Source organism: Erpetoichthys calabaricus, chromosome 4 (assembly GCF_900747795.2).
Source record: "Erpetoichthys calabaricus chromosome 4, fErpCal1.3, whole genome shotgun sequence".
NCBI classification, from domain to species: Eukaryota; Metazoa; Chordata; class Cladistia; order Polypteriformes; family Polypteridae; genus Erpetoichthys; species Erpetoichthys calabaricus.
This window is the reverse complement of record NC_041397.2, coordinates 317,407,336-317,428,795: the sequence shown is the minus strand read 5'-3', so window position 1 is coordinate 317,428,795 and position 21,460 is coordinate 317,407,336. Positions and strand designations below refer to the sequence as shown.

Below are 21,460 nucleotides of genomic sequence, written 5' to 3'. Positions count from 1 at the left end.
AATACAGAAACGACAAAAGCTTAGTCTTTCAATAATTCTATTTACATTAATGATTTACTCCGTTGAGCTGCAGTTCGGAAGATTACTTATTTACCCCCCGGCGCAGCCTTTGATAAGATGCATTCAGAAGGAAAGGATGTTGCTGACAAAGTCAGGTGCTTTTTGAAAGTTTGGCTCCAGATGTGCTTATCCAGCTTCTCCTTCTAGTCAGTACTTGAGTGATCTTTATGTTCACCTCTGGATGAATTCGCAAAGTTTCTTTACAACGTTTTTGTCTCATTAACGCAAAACTCGCGAAGCTTTCCTAAAATTGCAGAAGGCAGTTGTGATTAGTTATGCAGCACACGCTTTTACTCACATTGCTTTTTGGAAATCAGTAATACAAATCAGCTACAGATCTGGGAATCACTGAATAGTAAAAACGTTTAATGAGAGTGTCTTGCGCATATACTGGTGTAATGACCACGTCGGCTTTAGTGAAGCGTTTCTTAGCCTCTCTGATATGATCGACATGGCGTAGAGTAGATTCGGGATTGTTATAACACGTGCTACCTTACGCAAAATATGCTCATTAATTTGTTACAGATTCTAGGTGGACACGATTCCACACCAAGGAAAAAGGTGCCCCATGTAAATCGTTCATAATGTCTCCAAAATATATTTGTTAACTTTCAGACAAGTACTACTTAACTGTTTTATACAAAATCCTTATTTCAACATATGCGAGCCTAAATTAGGATTTGATCTCGGGTTAGCGAACCTTATCGCTGTAGCAAGAACAACTGCTTTTACACTTTGAGCCAAAGCGCTTTAACAGACTAGTGAATGACCAAATCGACTGCTGACTGCGCAGATATTAATGACATCATTACGCAAGCGTGCCTCAAAATCACGTGACGGGCGCATTTGAAGCAAGCCTCGAAGCGGCGCTTCGATCTCCAGTGCTTCGAAAGCTCGACACAGTGTCGAAACATGAGTATCGAGCGGCACATCAGTACTTCGCAAACACCCGAGCAAGTTCATCGGAAGTAAAGCCGGCAGCTGACCAGAAGAATTAACCGGCAGTGAGAAACTTGAAGCCGACGGTCTCTGAAGAAGAAACCACTTAAGTATACTACAGAAAACGGAGAAGATGACATCAATACTAAACATAAGTTCTATCTGCTCTCTGCCCGTTGAGGGCACGTTTATATGTTGTGTGTCCTGCAGCATGTACAGTTCAGGTTTTCCGGCCGACATTGTAGACAGCTTCACCTGCCAAAAGTGTTTAGTTAATTTAGAGTTGGTCGGGAAAATATGCGAATTGGAGGACCGCGTTAGGAATCTGATAGCGATTAGGCAAACCGAAAATTGGATCGACTCGGTTTGTTTAGACAATTCGGCTACTTCTGATTCGGCTTCAGTCTCTCCTGGCCCCACTGTAGTCAGTGCACGGCCAAAGTCAGCAGCACCAATTCAGCCACAGGGCGAGTGGGTAACAGTAAGACAGGGGTCTAAGAATCCAAAATGTAGTCCCCCAGCACCCAGGTCACCAATTCGGACCCAGAACAGATTCTCAGCACTCCGCAGCGCGCCTGTGGAAACTGAGAATAAGAAAGGGCTCATAATTGGCGATTCCATAGTGCGGAATGTTAGAATTCCAAACTATGTTAAACCAGCAGTTCATGTTAAGTGCCTCGCAGGGGCCAAGATTTCTGGCATAGAGTCCGCATTGGACCGTGTCGGCGACGATGAAGTATCTACCTTATTGCTGCATGTCGGCACTAATGATATTTATTCACAGCAATCTGAGGTATTAAAGAGGAACTTCATCTCTCTTTGCATCAAAGCTAAAAGAAAATGTCGGAATTTAGTTGTATCTGGCCCCTTACCAAGATTATATAGAGGGGATGTGATTTATAGCAGATTGCATTCCCTTCACTGCTGGCTAGAAACCTGGTGTGCAAACAAAAGCATAGCGTTTGTGAACAATTGGGATGATTTTTGGGAAAGGCCTGGATTTTTCAGAAGAGGTGGTCTTCATCCTAACTGGAGGGGATCTTATGTATTATCCCAAAATATGGCAGCAAAACTGCCTGGTTGACTGATTAGAGCACCACCCAGGCCGCAGTCATGTGATCTTAAATCACAGGCTGTTGTTTATCCCACCTGTTACTTTCCGGAAGCTGTTACCCATAATCCTTGTCTTGGGGCATCCAGTAAATTTAGTCTTGATACAAACCTTAAATTAATTGATAACCAAAAAATAAGGTGTATAATTAGACCAAGGGATAAAACCAGACCCTCCACCAGGGGCATCTGTAATAGAAATTTACTACAAATTAAAACAAAAAGTATATCACCAATTCAGAAAGAAGCATACAGTTTTAAATGCTGCTTATTGAACATTCTCTCTCTTGGCACTAAAGCTGTTTTGGTAAATGATATTATATTAAGTACAAAATCTGATCTGTGTCTTCTCACCGAAACCTGGCTTAGTAAATGTGACACTGTCTCCCTAGCTGAGGGTCACCAGATGGCTACTCGTTCCTTCATAAGTCTAGAGATTCAGGTCGAGGAGGAGGCCTTGGAATAATTCACTGTAACAAAATGCAAATCACTTCTAAAAATTTAGGCAACTTTACATCCTTTGAGGCATTCACTTTAAATATTAAAACAGATTCCAACACAATTATAGTGCTAGTCTATAGACCACCAGGGCCGTATTCATTGTTCATGTCTGAATTTAACAACCTTTTATCTGACTTGGCTATAAATTATGATCACGTAGTACTGATGGGAGATTTTAATGTACACATTGATGTGGAAACTGACACTTTTAGCAAATGTTTTACTTATTTGTTAAATTCAGTAGGATTTTGTCAGAATGTCAAAGGTCCAACTCATAATCATAACCACACATTAGATTTAATTATAACTTACAAAGTTGAAATTCAAAATTTAATTATTACTCCATTAAATGAAGTTATTTCTGATCACTACTTAATTACATTTGATTTAGTCCTGCCCTTGCCAACACACTCCCAGATTAAAACAAAGACAGTGCGACATCTAGATTGTAATTCTGCTTCAAAATTTATAGATACTTTGAGTAAGTCGAGTGTAATTGTGGAAAACCATTTAGATCAGCTAACATCAAATGTAAACACGGAAAACAATTTAGATCAACTAACATCACATTATAATGTGACCTTGAGAGATGCTCTGGACACAGTGGCACCCCTTAAAACAAAAGTGATCAAAGCACATAGAAACTCTCCCTGGTTTAATGAAAACACTCGAGCTCTTAAATTAGAGTGTCGAAAACTGGAACGCAGATGGAGAACAACAAAGCTACATGTCTTTCAAATTGCATGGACAGAGAGTGTTAATAAATATAAAAAAGCCCTCTTTAAAGCTCGGTCAGAATATTATTCTACATTAATAGATAGCAATAATAAAAATCCTCGGGCACTGTTTAGAACAGTGGCTAAATTAACAAATGGAAATTCAGATCAACAGTGCAAAATACCAACAGACATTAGCAGTACAGACTTTATTAACTTCTTTAATGAGAAAATTAAAAATATAAGATCCCAGATCTCTGCATCACAGTACGAACCAAATACTAGCTTAGTAGACCCTGTCTCACGTTGCACTCAGCACTTCAGTAATTTTAATCCTGTAACTGAGCAGGAAGTCTTAAGTTTAATTTCTAAAATGAAGCCCACTACTTGTTCCCTAGATCCAGTGCCAACAAAACTAGTAAAAAGTGCAATGGATGTTCTTGCAGCGCCTATCCTAAACATTATCAATAGTTCATTATTGCATGGCACAGTACCTGATACACTAAAAGTGTCAGTCATTAAACCATTACTTAAAAAGTCAGACCTGGACCCACATATACTAAATAATTATAGGCCTATTTCAAATTTACCGTTTCTCTCTAAAATACTAGAAAAAGTAGTCGCCAGTCAGCTTCAGACACACCTTATGCATTACAATTTATTTGAGAAATTCCAGTCTGGTTTTCGCACTGGTCATAGTACAGAAACGGCACTAACACGGGTTGTAAATGACATTCTGATATCCTCTGATGAAGGAAAGTCCACTGTAATTATGTTGTTGGACTTAAGTGCAGCATTTGACACCATCGACCAATCTATTTTACTGCACAGGCTAGAAAATGATGTTGGGCTTACAGGCACCGTGCTCGCTTGGTTTAGTTCTTACTTATCAAATCGATTCCAATATGTACAGAAATGTGCTGACAGTACTCCATCATTATACACAGAAGTTCAATATGGTGTCCCGCAGGGCTCAGTACTGGGACCTTTACTGTTTTCACTTTACATGCTTCCACTAGGATCTATCATTAGGAAACATAATGTTAATTTTCACTCGTATGCAGATGACACCCAGTTATACCTTTCATTTAAATCAAATGAAGTTTCTCCAATGTTGTCTTTAATTAGTTGTGTTAGTGAATTAAAGGAGTGGATGAATAAGAACTACTTGTCTTTAAATACAGATAAAACAGAGATGTTAATTGTTGGAGGGAATGACGCTGATCACAACAATATTTTGTCGTCATGTAACTCAGTGGGAATCCCAGTCAATTTTACTGACTCAGCCCGCAATCTAGGAGTTATCTTTGACTCTAGCATGTCATTTAAAGCGCATATTACAAAGTTGTCCAAAACATGTTTCTTCCATCTTAAAAATGTTAGGAAATTAAGGCGCTTTTTAAATAAATAGGATTCTGAGAAACTAATTCATGCATTTATCTCTAGTAGGATTGACTACTGCAATGTGGTGTTCACTGGATGTTCAAACTGTTCTTTATACAGCCTCCAGTTAATCCAAAATGCGGCTGCGAGAATTATTACAAGAACAAGAAAATACGAACACATACTGTAACTCCAGTTCTTAAATCCTTACACTGGCTCCCGGTTAAGTTTAGGGCAGATTTCAAAATCCTTCTTTTAACATATAAAGCATTAAATGGTCGAGGTCCGGCTTACTTGTCTGAACTTATCATGACTTACAAACCTGAGCGCACATTAAGATCTCAAGATGCCGGTCTGCTTATGATTCCAAGGATTAGATAGATAACAGTGAGAAGTCGAGCTTTTAGTTACAGGGCCCCTAAACTGTGGAATGGTCTGCCTGTTACTATAAGAGATGCCCCTTCGGTCTCAGCTTTTAAATCCCGGCTGAAGACTCACTACTTCAGTTTAGCATATCCTGACTAGAGCTGCTGATTAACTGTACAGACTGCATCTCTGTTGTTAGTCATTAGCACTTAAACATAAGTAACATGACAGTTAGAATTGGATACTAACCCTCACTTATTCTGTTTTTCTTTTCGGTACTCAAATGTGGCACTTGGTGCCACGGCCCACCTGCCAAGTTGTTTTGCCTGCCTAAGGAAAAGTCATCCGTGATGGAGGATCGCAGGAATAGTGGGAAAGAGGGGTCCTTTCATCGGATTGGCTGGCCCAGCACTGTTTCAGCCGTGGAATGGCCAAATGGGGGAGGCAGCTTGAAGGATGAGGTCTCCAGGACTCTACACAAATCCAAATCTTATTATGGGATATATCATCTACTGTTAAATTCTGCTCTGTACTTCTAAAATTTATATTTTTTATTTCTTACTATATTGAGAAATTGTTCTGTTCTGTGTACTGCATTGTATTGTATTGACCCCCTTCTTTTGACACCCACTGCACGCCCAACCTACCTGGAAAGGGGTCTCTCTTTGAACTGCCTTTCCCAAGGTTTCTCCCATTTTTCCCTACTAGGTTTTTTTTGGGAGTTTTTCCTTGTCTTCTTAGAGAGTCAAGGCTGGGGGGCTGTCAAGAGGCAGGGCCTGTTAAAGCCCATTGCAGCACTTCCTGTGTGATTTTGGGCTATACAAAAATAAACTGTATTGTATTGTATTGTATTTACAACACACGTCACGCCCCCAACTTTTCTCTCCCCTTCTCTAGGGCCCATATTCCTTTTTACTGCAGACTCGGTGCTATTTTTACACACACGCATATAAGCTAAGGGGGGATTGGACATGATATAGAGGGAGCAGGTTTGGAGACCATCCGTCTAGTAATAGAAAGCACAGAAAGAAGCACAGGGCTGACATGAAAGCAAAACAAAAAAGACAAACACACCAGGGGGGTATTTTTCGTACGTGGTTTGTATTCTAATATTAATATTTCTATTAATTTTAAGAGTAAAGTGATTACTGGTAACTTACTAATACTCTCAGACAACTGATATAATGCATCATCCATCCATCCTTTTTCCAACCCGCTGAATCCGAACACAGGGTCACGGGGGTCTGCTGGAGCCAATCCCAGCCAACACAGGGCACAAGGCAGGTACCAATATAATGCATCATACATTCCCAAATGCACTTAATCTAATTCAGGGTCGGACAGCCAGATCCTGGGCCATGTGGGAGTTCATCACATGAGCCACTCGTTCACATACTGGGAATCATCAATCAACTCTCTGCACAGGGAGGACATCTTGCGGGGTTCACATGTACAACAATTAGGGTGAGGTACTCAAACTCAGATTGTGGGATGTGTAAAGCAGCAACATTACCCACGGGGCTACAATGCTACCCATCTAAAAAAATCCATCTATCCACTTCAAAATGCCTCTTAGTACAGTTAAGGAGCAAAGTTGTCAAAGCCCTCTCTTGCAGCATTGTAAGAAGAGACTGCAATCAAACTCACACATGCGCACATACACCCCCACATCGAGGGGGATTAAAGTCTCTGATTAATGTAATCTACACACCTGTGTCACATGATGTCATGTTCTTTTGTATCCCACTTAATCCACACCAGGATTATGGAGGGGCCTGGAGCCTATCCTGACTAGCACAGAGTGCAAGGCAGGAACAAACTCTGGACAGGGGGCCAGTCCATAACAGGATGAACTTGCACACTTATCCAACACACATTAAGGACAATTTAATGTCACCAATTCACCTAACTTTGGACGGTGGGGGAAAGCCGGTTATACCCGGAGAAAACCCACACAGACTTGGGGAGAACATGCAAATTCCACACTCGGTTGAGCCAAAACGTGAATCCTCGCCTCCTTACTGTGAGGCAGCAGCACTACCACTGGGTCACCATGCAGCCCTGCGTCACATGATGTGACAGCAAAATTTCATATTGTTGAAAAAATCCACAATGACACGGAGACAATGAAAACTTTATTTTTGCATGCCTAATACTCCAAGTTAAAATAAAGCCATTTATTACTCTACAGTTTATTCTCCAAGTTAACATTCTGAGAATTAAGATCATCCGATTATAATCACCATACTGTCTCTAGTAAAAACACTTGCTTCATGTTACAGAAAATTTTAACTTTGTGAAATAAAATCCATGGTGACTGCGTGATAACAAGGCCATAGTATCAGGCCTTCATGTTTGCTGTTACCTGATTAACTGCACCTATTAAAATTTAATTGTCTCCTATACTAAAAACAATATTATTTAAGTAACACTGTAAGATGTTTATATAGTATAATTATTTTAGTTACTAAAATTTAAACATTAACGTATAGCATTATTTACATATCTCTGGTGGGTTGGCACCCTGCCCGGGATTGGTTCCTGGGATTGGCTCCAGCAGACCCCCGTGACCCTGTTTTCGGATTCAGCGGGTTGGAAAATGGATGGATGGATGGATTATTTACATATAATTTATATTTATACATTTTGTTTACTATACAGAAACATCAGTCTTGCTTTTGAGTCTAAATGACTGTTTTATTTCAAAAGGTTTATGATCTCATATTTTAAATCTCTAACATGAACAGTTGTGAAATAAAAATGCATAGTAAATGAAATTATAACCCGAGGTTAAAGTGCCAACAATAAAATAAGTAACACCATAAAAATGCTTATCTTAGTGCTATCAATAATGAGTGTAAAATAAAGAAATGGTAATTATATGTAGCTTAGCATAATTATGACATTATAGCAATAACAGAAACTTAGCTAAAGAACAAAGATGGGGATGAGTGTAACATAGAGGGATACACATTTTTTTAAGAAGGATAGACAGAACAGAAAAGGAGGTGGGGTTGCTGTTTAGGCCAAACAGAATTTAAATGCAAGTCCTCTTTAGCTGGATAATGAGCCACATCTTAGTGAGGACATCTGGATTCGCCTAGACAGCATTTGGGAAACAGGCCTTATTTGAGGAATGCATCATAGACCACCCAATGCAGACAGTAATTTCATTTAGTAATATTAAAAATCCCAGTTCAACTGGGGATTTTCTAGGCAATAGGGAACTTTATGTACCCAAATAATAACTGGGCTGATGTTGCAAACAGCAGGAGTTTTTAGACGTAATCACTGACTGCTTTATAACATAGCAACGCGGGGTGAAGCCTGTCTAGATTTAGTATTTTGTAAAAATCAGGAAAAAACTGAGGGTGTAGATTTGATTGCACCACTAGGGTCAAATGACCCTGATGTAATACAGTTCTCAGTGTTTTGCTAAAGAGTAGATGAACAGATGCTGCAAAGTGTAAAAGGAAAAAAATGGGTTAAGCTTTTAGGTGTGAAGACGGTTAACCCCTTAACCGCCCTCTGCCGGATATATCCGGCATCGTAGCTTTATTGCTGACGCCTTACTACCGGAATTATCCGGCACATTTGCCTGTGGTTATGTGAATGCCTGGCGTGTAGTATAACTGACAGTTTGGCGTGGGTATTATTACTACATTGTATTTTGACAACTCTGCGCTTGTATTGGCTGCTCACGTGATGTGATTCGAAAGTGAAAGCTGTGAATATGGCGAAATGTAAACTGACTTCAAGTGAGGTTTTGCAGGCGATTTTGGACAATAATTCTGATCACGATTGTAACAGTTCTGAAGAAGATTTTAGCGACAATGATGATCAGCAACGTGCGCTGCATGATACTGTGAATGACGACGCATTGGATGAAGGCGATGAGTGGGTGTATCCCCAGCATCTCAACTGGACTGCTGCCCGTTATCTGAGCCAGATATGAAAGATCCAAACCATGACCGCTTGTTCAGGCTACGTCCTTTGATTGACCATTTATTTGAAACATTTCAGCAGGTAAATACTGCTTGAATAAATGTAAAGTAAAAAAACGAAAATTGTTCAGATTTCTCCTGGCATGGGGAATATTTAGGGAGTTGGCGGTTAAAGGGTTAAAGAGCACGGCAAGAGCTTTAAAAACATTTTATATACAGTATAATGCAGGATAAGTTCAATCCCAAAATTTGTAAGTAAAAAATAGCAAATATTATACTGTTAAAATAAAATCTCTTTGGAAGACGGTCTGCGAGTGTAATTATTTCATGTCTAAATCACAACAAAAGACACCTCTCAATTTCAGCACAATTCTGCATTTTAATAATTAGTAGTATATATGCTTTATTCAGTATTTAAATTCTATTTGGCTACACCCACACAGCATCCCAAGTACTAGAAACTGTCCATTCAGCTTTCATAGACAGAGTAGCCAGCCATCGCAGAGCAGGCCCCTGCAGTCAGACATGCTGATCCAGTCTCTCTCCCATGCAGACATATGGGGGCATGAAAACATGACAGAGACAAACCTGCAAATCCACTAACTGCAAACTTTGAAGAATAAATGGTCAAAGTGGTTCAATATCAGAGCAGAGAATGCTGTACAGTAAACCCTCGTTTATCACGGTTAATCCGTTCCAGACTCTACCGCGATAAATGAATTTCTGCGAAGTAGGATTCTTTATTTATAAATCGAATATTTTTGCAGTTAGAGCATAGAAATCCTGTTTACAGCCTTGTAAATACGTTTTTTAACTTTATAGAGCCCTCTAGACATGAAATAACACCCTTTAGTCAAAGGTTTAAACTGTGCTCCATGACAAGGCAGAGATGACAGTTCCGTCTCACAATTAAAAGAATTCAAACATAGGAGGAGTGCGCATCAGGAGCAGAGAATGTCAGAGAGAGAGAGAGAAAAGCAAACAATCAAAAATCAATAGGGCTGTTCGGGCTTTTAAGTATACGAGGCACCGCCAAACAAAGCAGCTGCAAGGAAGGGAGCAATGTGAAGGTAGTCTTTCAGCATTTTTTAGAGAAGCGTCCGTATCCTCTAGGCCAGTGTGTGAACAGCCCCCCTGCTCACACCCCCTCCGTCAGGAGCAGAGAATGTCACAGAGAGAGAGAGAGACAGAGAAAAGCAAACAATCAAAAATCAATACGTGCTGTTCGGGCTTTCAAGTATGCGAAGCACCACGTGGGAGGCATATCGTATATCATTGAGGAGTTTTATTTAATACGTAATACGTGCTGTGGTTGGGTAGCTTCTCAGCCATCTGCCAATAGCATCCCTTGTATGAAATCAACTGGGCAAACATGTACCATAAATTAAAAGACCCATTGTCCGCAGAAATCCACGAACCAGCAAAAAATTTGCGATATATAGTGTATTTAGATATGCTTACATTTAAAATCCGCGATAGAGTGAAGCCGTGAAAGTGCGAGGGATCACTGTACCACACCAGGAGTGTTTTGACAGTGGTCTGCAATATCTTTATAACTTTTCTGTGTTGTAATTTTTAATTTTCTAAAAAAAAAAAAAAAAACATGCACATTGTCTGGGGAGGCCCTGGTCTGCTGAGATTCTTCAAAATACTATAATATATAAAATTACTTAGTTGGTAGTGGAACTTTCATCACGCCTGCTTCTACTCTCACAGGGTGTTTGCTTCTTGCAGTCCAATGTTAGCTGGGTAGCCCTGCGCAGTTCTACTGTTTAATCTGTTGTCAGCGTACCTTACAATACAATGAAAAGCATTTTATTTATGGTCCTACTGCTGAATAAACATACAGCATCAACACAGGACAGTACAACTACACAACAGAACTAAATTACTAAAGTGAACAATAATAAAGGCCGGCACGGTGGCGCAGTGGGTAGCGCTGCTGCCTCGCAGTTGGGAGACCTGGGGACCCAGGTTCGATTCCCGGGTCCTCCCTGCGTGCAGTTTGCATGTTCTCCCCGTGTCTGCGTGGGTTTCCTCCGGGCGCTCCGGTTTCCTCCCACAGTCCAAAGACATGCAGGTTAGGTGGATTGGCGATTCTAAATTGGCCCTAGTGTGTGCTTGGTGTGTGGGTGTGTTTGTGTGTGTCCTGCGGTGGGTTGGCACCCTGCCCAGGATTGGTTCCTGCCTTGTGCCCTGTGTTGGCTGGGATTGGCTCCAGCAGACCCCCGTGACCCTGTGTTCAGATTCAGCGGGTTAGGAAATGGATGGATGGATGGAACAATAATAAAAGAAAACAAACAAAAACATTCAAACCTTAAAATAAACATAAATATCACATACAGCACTGTCCATAATGCTTGAAACAAAGACACCTTTTCTTTGATTTACCCCTCTGCTCCACAGATTAAAGTTACAACTCCAACATTGCAGACTTTCATTTAAGGCGATCTGCAGACATTTTGGTCACATGTCATATAGAAATTCTAACAATAGGATGAAAATGTTAAATCAAAATACATAATATCAGAGTGCTTTAATCTAAGGCTACAATGCATGAATTCATCCTTAAGGTTCTTAATGTCACTAGTCTATTGATTATATTGTCCCTTTTTGTCCAGTATGAGGGCATGGAGAGGTGAAGCCAATGGTGGGAATAATGGGCTTAAACCAAATGCATAGAAGGGAGGAGGGGGGCTGACAACAAACCGAAACAGCTAAACATTTTATTAAATATTACCTTTTATTGTTACAACAATGCCCCTTTTTTTGGCATGTTACAAAAGCGCTGAGTTAAGTTGCAAAATTTCATAAAAGTTACAAATGTGCCCTACAGGTATTAAATGTGCCTCTTTTAGGAGATAGATAGATAGATAGATAGATAGATAGATAGATAGATAGATAGATAGATAGATAGATAGATAGATAGATAGGATCTATCTATCTACAGTATTATGAAAAAGTTTGGGAACCCAAATCAGCCTGCATAATCACGGACTCTACTTTAAATAACAAAAGATAACAGTGGTATGTCTTTCATTTCCTACGAACATCTGAGTACTGCGGTGTTTTCTGAACAAAGATTTTTAGTGACGCAGTATTTAGTTGTATAAAATTAAATCAAATGTGAAAAACTGGCTGTGCAAAAAAGTGGGTCCCCTTGTCATTGTGCTGATTCCATCATGCTGTGGGGCTGTGTGGCTAGTTCAGGGACTGGGGCCCTTGTTAAAGTCGAGGGTTGGATGAATTCAACCCAATATCAACAAATTCTGCAGGATAATGTTCAAGCATCAGTCACAAAGTTGAAGTTACACAGGGGTTGGATATTCCAACAAGACAATGACCCAAAACACAGTTGGAAATCTACAACAGCATTCATGCAGAGGGAGAAGTACAATGTTCTGGAATGGCCGTCACAGTCCCCTGACTTGAGTATCATCAAAAATCTAGGGGATGATTTGAAGCAGGCTGTCCATCAAATTGAACTGAACTGGAGAGATTTTGTATGGAAGAGTGGTCAACAATATCTCCATCCAGAATCCAGACACTCATCAAAGTGAAAACAAGTTTTCAGAAAGGTTTTACATTGTTATCCTTTTTTTTCAAATTTTCATTAAATAAAGACAAAATGAATGGAGATAAACAATAAATAATTAATTAAAATAGAAAAGAACCTTAATAAATCCATTGCACATTTATTAAAAATCAAAAACTGAAATCTCTCATTCTTACTCATATTCAGTCCCTTAATTCACTACTTTGTACGAGCCCCTATGGCAGCCATACCATCTTCAAGTCTCCAAAGGTAAGTCTCTACAAGCTTTGCATTTGGGCCGTTTATCCCATTCTTTCTGGCAGATCCTCTCAATCCCCATTAGATTGGATAGGAAGCGTCTTTAAATGGCCATCTTCAGCTCTCTCCTGATTGGGATTTAAGACTGGGCTTTGGCTAGGCCAATCAGGGACACTCAGAAACTTGTCCTGAAGTCACTCCAGCACTGTCTGGGCTGTAAGCTTCAGGTCATTGTCATGCTAAATGTGAACCATTGACCCAGTGTGAGGTAGTGTGCACTCTGGAGCAGGTTGTATTCAAGGACCTCTTTATATTTGGTTGACTTCATCTGTCCCTCAGTTCTGGATCAGTCTCCCTGTCCCAGCATCACCACAGCATGATGTTGCTGCCACCATTGTGCTACATAACAAGCATGGTATTAGGGAGTTCATGAGCGGTTTCTAGCCTTTTATTTTCTTCCAACTTTCCAAGTGTGTGTGTGTTTGCAGTGATGGACTGGCATCCCAGGTATAGAGCTGGTTTAACAATGGAGTTTAAGCAATAATTTTAATGCAGTAAACATGAATCCGACAATGTGGTCTACTAACCTACCATCCTCAAACCCACGTAGTCCAGTTCAGAGTCATGAAATATTCAGGCCAATCTCACTAACGCTGGACACAAGGCAGGGGGCAGCCCTGGAGGTGGGTGGCAGTCCATCACAGGGTTTGCTTCTGACACCATGTTCACACTAGAATTTACCCAACTCGTACACCAGAATGCATACACGCACGCATCATGGCTGCCACGCATTCATTTGACACGTCGTCTTACATTTATGATATTCCAGCTCTCTGCACACTTAGAATCCTTAAAGTTATACTTGATATCACTTTCGTGATGAAATGCATTGAAGTATGTATGTTACATTTTACAGATGAGTCGTTAAGTTCATTTAAATAATGAATTCTGTTGATAATTACACACAGTGGCAGAGCGGTATGGCTGCTGTCTCGCTGGGAGTCACGTCCCTGGTGTTCCCTGCCTTCAGTTTGCATGTTTTCCTGGTGGGATTCCACAGTGTGCTCCGGTTTGGGGATATGGTGATGCTAAAATGACACTAGTATATGTGTGCGCTTGTGTTCACCTTACGATGAGGTGATGCCCCGTCCAGGGATTGTTTCTGTCCCTGGATTGATGGGTGTAATCATTAAACATCCATCCTTTTCTGAGATATCGTGGCACGGTATCTTCGGAATTTAATGGATGTTTCAGGCAATTCACAACACAGCAAAGCTGAACGTTTTCTCACCCCCTCCCTTAGGGTGGAGGAACACGAGGTGAGACGCTCGTTCCTGGTTGTCAATCCTAGGAAGGCAGCAGGTCCCGACAGTGTCCCTGGACGTGTGTTGAGGAGCTGTGCAGAACAGCTGGCTGGGGTCTTTATAAACATCTTTAACCTGTCACTGTCCCAGGCCTCAGTTCTTCCCTGTCTGAAATTCTCCATCTTATTTCTTTACCAAAAAAATTGCCCATATCCTGCCTGAATGACTATCGGCCAGTATCTCTCACTCTGGTGTTGATGAAGTGTTTTGAGAGACTGGTCCGGAGTCATATCATGTCCTTCATCCCTCCTACCTTTGATGCTCACCAATTTGCTTACAGGGCTAACAGATCTACTGAGGACGCTTTTGCTGCTGCTCTCCATGTTACCCTGTCCCATCTGGAGCACCAAGGGAGCTACACACGTCTCCTCTGTATTGATTTTAGCTCTGCTTTTAACGCCATCCTCCATCAGAGATTGGTGGGCAAGCTGCTAGCCCTGGGACTCCCGTATTCCACCTGTCTCTGGAGACTTCCTGACAGACCGCACACAAAGGGTTAGGATGGGCCCTCACATCTCTTCAGCCATCAGCATCAACACTGGCTTTCCTCAGGGCTGTGTGCTGAGCCCTCTGCTCTTCATGCTGTACACAAATGACTACACCCAAGCCCACCTCTGCAACATCATTGTCAAATTTGCAGACAACACCACTGTGCTGGGGCTCATCTCTGGGGAGGATGACGAAGTGGAGCGGCTGACAGCGTGGTGCACTGACAACAACCTGCTCCTGAACACAATTAAGACCAAGGAGCTCATTGTGGACTTCAGGAAAAAGAAAATGGACATCAAACCACTCTACATCGGAGGGGACTGTGTGGAGAGCATGTCAGACTTCCGCTTCCTGGGAGTCCACATCATGGAAGACCTGTCCTGGAGTGTGAACACAGCTGAGCTGGTGAAGAACGTTCAGCAGAGACTTTATTTCATGAGAATCCTCAGGAAGAATAACATCCCCCAAAAACTGCTGGTGTCCTTCTATCGCTGCTTTATCTACAGTATCCTGTGCTGCTGCCTCTGCGTGTGGTTTACCAGCTGCACAACAGCGCAGAGGAAGACACTTCAGCGGATCGTAAAGACTGCCCAGCAGATCATCGGTTGTCCTGTACCCTTTCTGGATGCTGTACAACTCTCACTGCCTCAGGAAAGCAGAAAACATCTTAAAAGACTCCTCACACCCCGCTTATGACATCAGGCAGAAGATAGAGGAGCATCAAAACAAAGACTAATAGACTGAATGACAGTTTCTACCCTGTTGCTATTAAGGCACTGAAGTGCCACCTCATCACCTCCAATGCAGCAGTGCAATAGATGACGTCTTGCTCAATAGTCTTCATGTGCAATATTAAGGCCTTATGTTGAATGTTTGTGTTCTACCTTATTTCTTCTTATCCTTTCTTATCCTTTTGTAATTATATTTATTTATATTTTGACACCCGCAGGGATTGCACCTAATTTCGTTGTATTTGTTACAATGACAATAAAGATATTCTGATTCTGATGATATCTCGCACTTCCGCCTGGTGGAATCTTCCAGATTTACATAAAGTACGTGCGCAAATATAAACAGCACGACGCTTGTGTAGCAGTAGCGTCCGCTAGAGCACACGTCACGTCACCTTGGAGATGTGGGAGGAAAACTGGAGTATCAAGAGGAAGGCTGACAAAGACACACGAGAACATATCAGCTCCATACAATCAACAGTTTAGGGCAGATTTCAAAATCCTTCTTTTAACATATAAAGCATTAAATGGCCGAGGTCCGGCTTACTTGTCTGAACTTATCATGACTTACAAACCAGAGCGCACATTAAGATCTCAAGATGCTGGTCTGCTTATGATTCCAAGGATTAATAAAATTACAGTGGGAGGTCGAGCTTTTAGTTACAGGGCCCTAAACTGTGGAGTGGTCTGCCTGCTACTATAAGAGATGCCCCTTCGGTCTCAGCTTTTAAATCCCGGCTGAAGACTCACTACTTCAGTTAAGCACACCCTGACTAGAGCTGCTGATTAACTGTACAGACTGCATCTCTGTTGTCAGTCATTAGCACTAAAACATAAGTAACAGGATAGTTGGAATTGGATACTAACCCTCACCTATTCTGTTTCTCTTCTCGGTACTCAAATGTGGCACTTGGTGCCACGGCCCACCTGCCAGGTTGTTTTGCCTGCCTAAGGTAAAGTCATCCCAGATGGAGGATCGCAGGAATCGTGGGAAAGAGGGGTCCTTTCATCGGATTGGCTGGCCCAGCACTGTTTCAGCCATGGAATGGCCAAATGGGGGAGGTAGCTTGATGGATGAGGTCTCCAGGAGTCTAAAATTATCGAAATCGTATTATGTGATATCATCTACTGTTAAATTCTGCTCCGTACTTCTAAAAAAAATTTTATTTTTTATTGAGGATTTGTTCTGTTCTGTGTACTGCATTGTATTGTATTGACCCCCTTCTTTTGACACCCACTGCATGCCCTATCCTTTCCTGAGGTTTCTTCCATTTTTTCCCTACAAGGTTTTTTTGGAGTTTTTCTTCGACTTCTTAGAGAGTCAAGGCTGGGGGGCTGTCAAGAGGCAGGGCCTGTTAAAGCCCATTGCGGCACTTCCTGTGTGATTTTGGGCTATACAAAAATAAATTGTATTGCATTGTATTGTATTGTATATGAGCAGGCAATTCTTCAAGTGGCAGCACCGCCTGCTGTGTCTAACATTGTGTTCGTAAGAATTGCTTTGGAACGCGTGTAGAGAAAAGCCAAGCAAAATGACCCCTTTTATTGGCTAACTAAAAAGATTACAATATGCAAGCTTTCGAGGCAACTCAGGCCCCTTCTTCAATCTTGCCTGAAGAAGGGGCCTGAGTTGCCTCGAAAGCTTGCATATTGTAATCTTTTTAGTCAGTCAATAAAAGGGGTCAATTTGCTTGGCTTTTCTCTACATTCATAATGGCTAACACGGTACAACACCCTAGTACTACTTTGGAACGCATGGAAATCACTTCAGTTTATTTATTTATTTATTTATTTTTCTCCAACTTCTCCTGACTCACCAATACGAGAAAACCCCTGCATAAAATATACCCTTCATCTTGTATTGATGTCCAGTTATTTAAGACGTTGAGCCTCCTCGGGGTTCTCCTCTGTTTCTTGTCCTTTAGACCCTCATGTTTAGTCCATTTTTGGACCACATTGTGTGCAAGAAATTACACCCTCATGATAAAAGGTAAACCAATAGGTGTCTTCGGCAAACAGGATCAGAAAGACTTGAGCTTGTCTATGCCACATCAGCTGACCCCTGGGACCCACTAATGGGATATGAGGGGTCAAAGTTTCTTCTTTTCACTAAAGTTAAAATATATATAGGTATGTGGAGTGTTGTTTTATCCCATTTTAAGAGGTTGCCGATCAATAATACAATAATAGTGTTGATATCTGATTCTTTAGTGGTGGTCCTAACCTGTAAGAGCCACACCTGTACGGTTTAAAATACAAACCTTAAACATAAGCATATGGGGCATCATTTTAGACTGTATCAAGGTCAGAGATTATAAATCTGATGTTATTTTTGATTTTTGATCCTTTAATTGGGATCTAGCACTCTATAGACCTCCATCAAAGGGTGAAAAATGACACATTTCCATTACAACTGAGAATATGTAGACTGGAAAGATTTGAATGGAAGCACACATTTTAATATTTAAAATATTTGACTCAGCTATTCTTGTTTATTACATACTTAAGTAAATCATGTCATGCATGCACGTCTGAGGATCACTTTGCCGGCTCAGGCCAGATATGCGGTACCACCCTGGGTTGAGAGGGGGCGCTCTCACTAGCTGTCTTGTCTCTTCCCTCTGCATCCTCAGAAGGAGGTATCTCACTTATGGTCTTTGACAGGGTGGAGCTCCTCAGTTGGACCCCCACATGTACAGAATCACATTGGCTTATCTTTTCTGTTGTACTGCTGTGCCCACAGGTGCTTTTCTGGACAAAGTTTCTATAATTTTTGTAGCTTTACAATTTAATGGGGTGGCCAGGTTGGCACCCCAACTTTTTTTTTTTTTTTTATAAGGTTCTGCAAGTCACTCTGTTCCACAATCATTGAGTTTCTTATGAACACTTTGAATAAAGGTAGTTTACTGTAACTCAGACATTTTCTTCTTAATGTCAAAATTCCAAGAAAATTTAAAAAAAAAGTAAAATAAGCAGAGCGGCACGGTGGCGCAATAGATAGCTCTGCTTCCTCACAGTTAGGAGGCCTGGCTTTGCTTCCCGGGTCCTCCCTGTGTGGAGTTTGTTCTCTCCATGTCTGCGTGGGTTTCCTCCAAAAGTCCAAAGACATGCAGGTTAGGTGCATTTGCGATCCTAAATTGTTCCTGGTGTGTGAGTGTGTGTGCCCTACGGTGGGCTGGCGCCATGCCTGGGGATTTGTTTTCTGTCTTGGCTGGGATTAGCTCCAGTAGACCCCTGTGACCCTGTGTTAGGATATAGCAGGTTTGATAATGGATGGATGTATAAACTAAGCAACTCTGACCAAAACCCCAAAAAGAGGAAGCCAGTCTGTAGGTGTTATTTGATTCTGAAGCCAGTAGCCATGTCATTCCAGCATTTCCTCACTTTAACAACAAACAAACAAACAAATAAAAAAACAGCTTAATGTTACAGAGGGCAGCACGGTGGCGCGCTGCTGCCTCGCAGTCAGGAGACCCGGGTTCGCTTCCCAGGTCCTCCCTGCGTGGAGTTTGCATGTTCTCCCCGTGTCTGCGTGGGTTACCTCTGGGTACTCCGGTTTCCTCCCACAGTCCAAAGACATGCAGGTTAGGTGCAATGGTGATTCTAAATTGTCCCTAGTGTGTGTTGGTGTGTCTGTGTGTGTGCCCTGCCGTGGGCTGGCGCCCTGCCCGGGGTTTGTTTCCTGCCTTGCACCCTGTGTTGGCTGAGATTGGCTCCAGCAGACCCCTTGACCGTGTAGTTATATAGCGGGTTGGACAATGGATGGATGGATTAATGTTACAGAAGACCCTTTTGTTCAGTGTCTGCAGTGCCCTTTCACTTGTTTCACGTTTCCCAGGGGCTTTCACATTCACGCCCATGGAAAAAATTGTGCCTACTGTATTTTTTATTTTTTTTTTGTTTCCACTAAGTTTGTTTCCAAATCAGTTGGTCTTTCTCCTTCTAATTGATCTTATTGTTTAATGAGCTCTCTTCATTTATAAAATAGGGAGTAGTGTGAGATTTACATTTATAAGAAACTATTACTGGGTATAAGGGCACTAAAAAAAATTGCCCAGTGGTAATTTTTTTTTTGCCCCAAAATGAAAATTTCACGGAGTAAACCCACCGTGGTCTGCAAACTTTGTACGTCTATGGCAAGTCCAAAAAAATACCTCCAATAGGGGTACTTCCCTAAAAAAGCGTAGACGCAGTCACTAAAAGGTTTACACTAATTCAGACCTCTTTTCACGTTTGTTCTGATTTATTTGATGTTTGGTTAGGAAAACAAGAAACGGAAATCTGGGTAGAAACGGAATGTCCATTCCGCATTAAATGAAGCCCAACGTGTAAATCTGCTGAATCAGAGGTGAACCGCGGCGCCCTTCTTATTATCAAGGCCGTGTTAGAATGCGTACAATCAAAAGTACTGAAAGTTCGCAATGAGAAGAAACAAGTTGGGGGGGGGGGGGGGGGGGGGGGGGGGGTAGGGAACTAGGCAAAATTAAGGAATATTTTTCTTACAATAAGGTTAAAGCCAATGTTTAAACATATAGTTGCAAACTTATTTAATCCGATCGATTGATTGTGGGTTAATTTAAAAGCAACCGTACCTTGTCTGATGTGACGTCGCAAACGTCATTTACTCGTCCATCGCCGTCAAGTCGCCCAGCGCTGCGATCCTGGGTGCGGCACACCCGATCAAAAGAGAGGAGATATTAAACTTCACCCCGAAACGTCAGCAATTTGACTGAAAAAAAGTTGCAGGCGAGCTACAAAGCAACCTCTTTACCAGAAATCAGAAAAAAAAAGGAATCGAAAGCAAAAGTAAATGAATCTGCGCTCACCCCCATCCAACCCTTCCTTATCAGTATGCTGCAAAGTGATTCATATCGATTAACATAAAATAAATTATTAATCCATCTTCATATGATGAGTTTTATGAAAACTGGATTTGACAGAACCGAAAAAAATCCTCAGGATTTTTAATTAGGAGAGAGCAGAAAAGAGCGCTTACTAGCTTACTGGTTCCTGAGCCCACTTTCATCAGTTGAAGATGACAGGAAGGTCCAGATAATGAAAAAGACGTCAACGGCTCTTAATGGGACCCCGACAAACCAGGACTTTCTGTTATTTTGAAACCCACGTGAAGATTTCAGCCACGTCTCAATTCACACGTAGGTGTTGCGTTCAGGTCTAACTGGTTAATGCCGGTTCAGCCAGGGTTTTGTTCCGTTAGCAGGGCCGGCTCAACCAGTGTCTGCTACTATAGGGGGAGCTATACATGACCCTCCAAAACTGTACAAAAATGATACAAAACTGTATAACCCTTTCTATGACATGACTTTCTTTAATTTAGAATTATTGCCATCCTGTCCTTTGATGTTGCTAACGTTCCGTTTATAATCTGGCAGTTTAAAATGATTATGAACTGATTTAGATATTCACATTCATGCTGTGCAACAGAATAATTAATATTACGATTGTAACAGAAAGTGTAATCACCTAAAATAAATTAAAAAGAATCCTACATAGTTAACTACTTGTATTGATAATACTGTATGTCAATACCATAGTTGAAATATCCATCCATTACCCAAACCGCTATATCCTAACTACAGGGTCACGGGGGTGTGCTGGAGCCAATCCCAGCCAACACAGGGCGCAAGGCAGGAAACAAACCCCAGGCAGGGCGCCAGCCCACCGCAGGGCACACATACACACACTAGGGACAATTTAGAATTGCCAATCCACCTAACCTGCATGTCTTTGGACTTTGGACTGAATATACAGTACCTTCATATACAAACAATTTCCAAGAACTGCAAAAAGGACAGTTTAGAGAAATGACAAGTATAATATAATAACTAAATAGGCTATAGATAACTTGGTGATGTGCATTTATTTAAAAGAAATGTTACAAAATCATTTCTTAATATGTTAAGCTTTGTTGACATGGGTCATGTTGGTTTAACATAATATAATTCACTTAATAGAATTTTAAAAAAAGTAATTTTACGTATAAATATTATATTTCACATTAAAACAATTTTATTATGTTCAATCTTTTATGCCTTTTTTCAAT

At 41.2% G+C, this 21,460-nt stretch overlaps 1 protein-coding gene across 1 annotated transcript in view; it reads right to left on the bottom strand.

Moving 5' to 3' along the window:
• Positions 1 to 20,533, bottom strand: part of LOC114669704 (butyrophilin-like protein 10) — a 109,622-nt gene extending 89,089 nt beyond the window's left edge. The window contains exon 1 of the mRNA XM_028825892.2: positions 20,393 to 20,533. Coding sequence (XP_028681725.1) covers positions 20,393 to 20,422 — 30 coding nt within the window. The 5' untranslated portion in view covers positions 20,423 to 20,533. The remainder of the gene's footprint in view (positions 1 to 20,392) is intronic.
• Between the last annotated feature and the right edge of the window lie 927 nt (positions 20,534 to 21,460).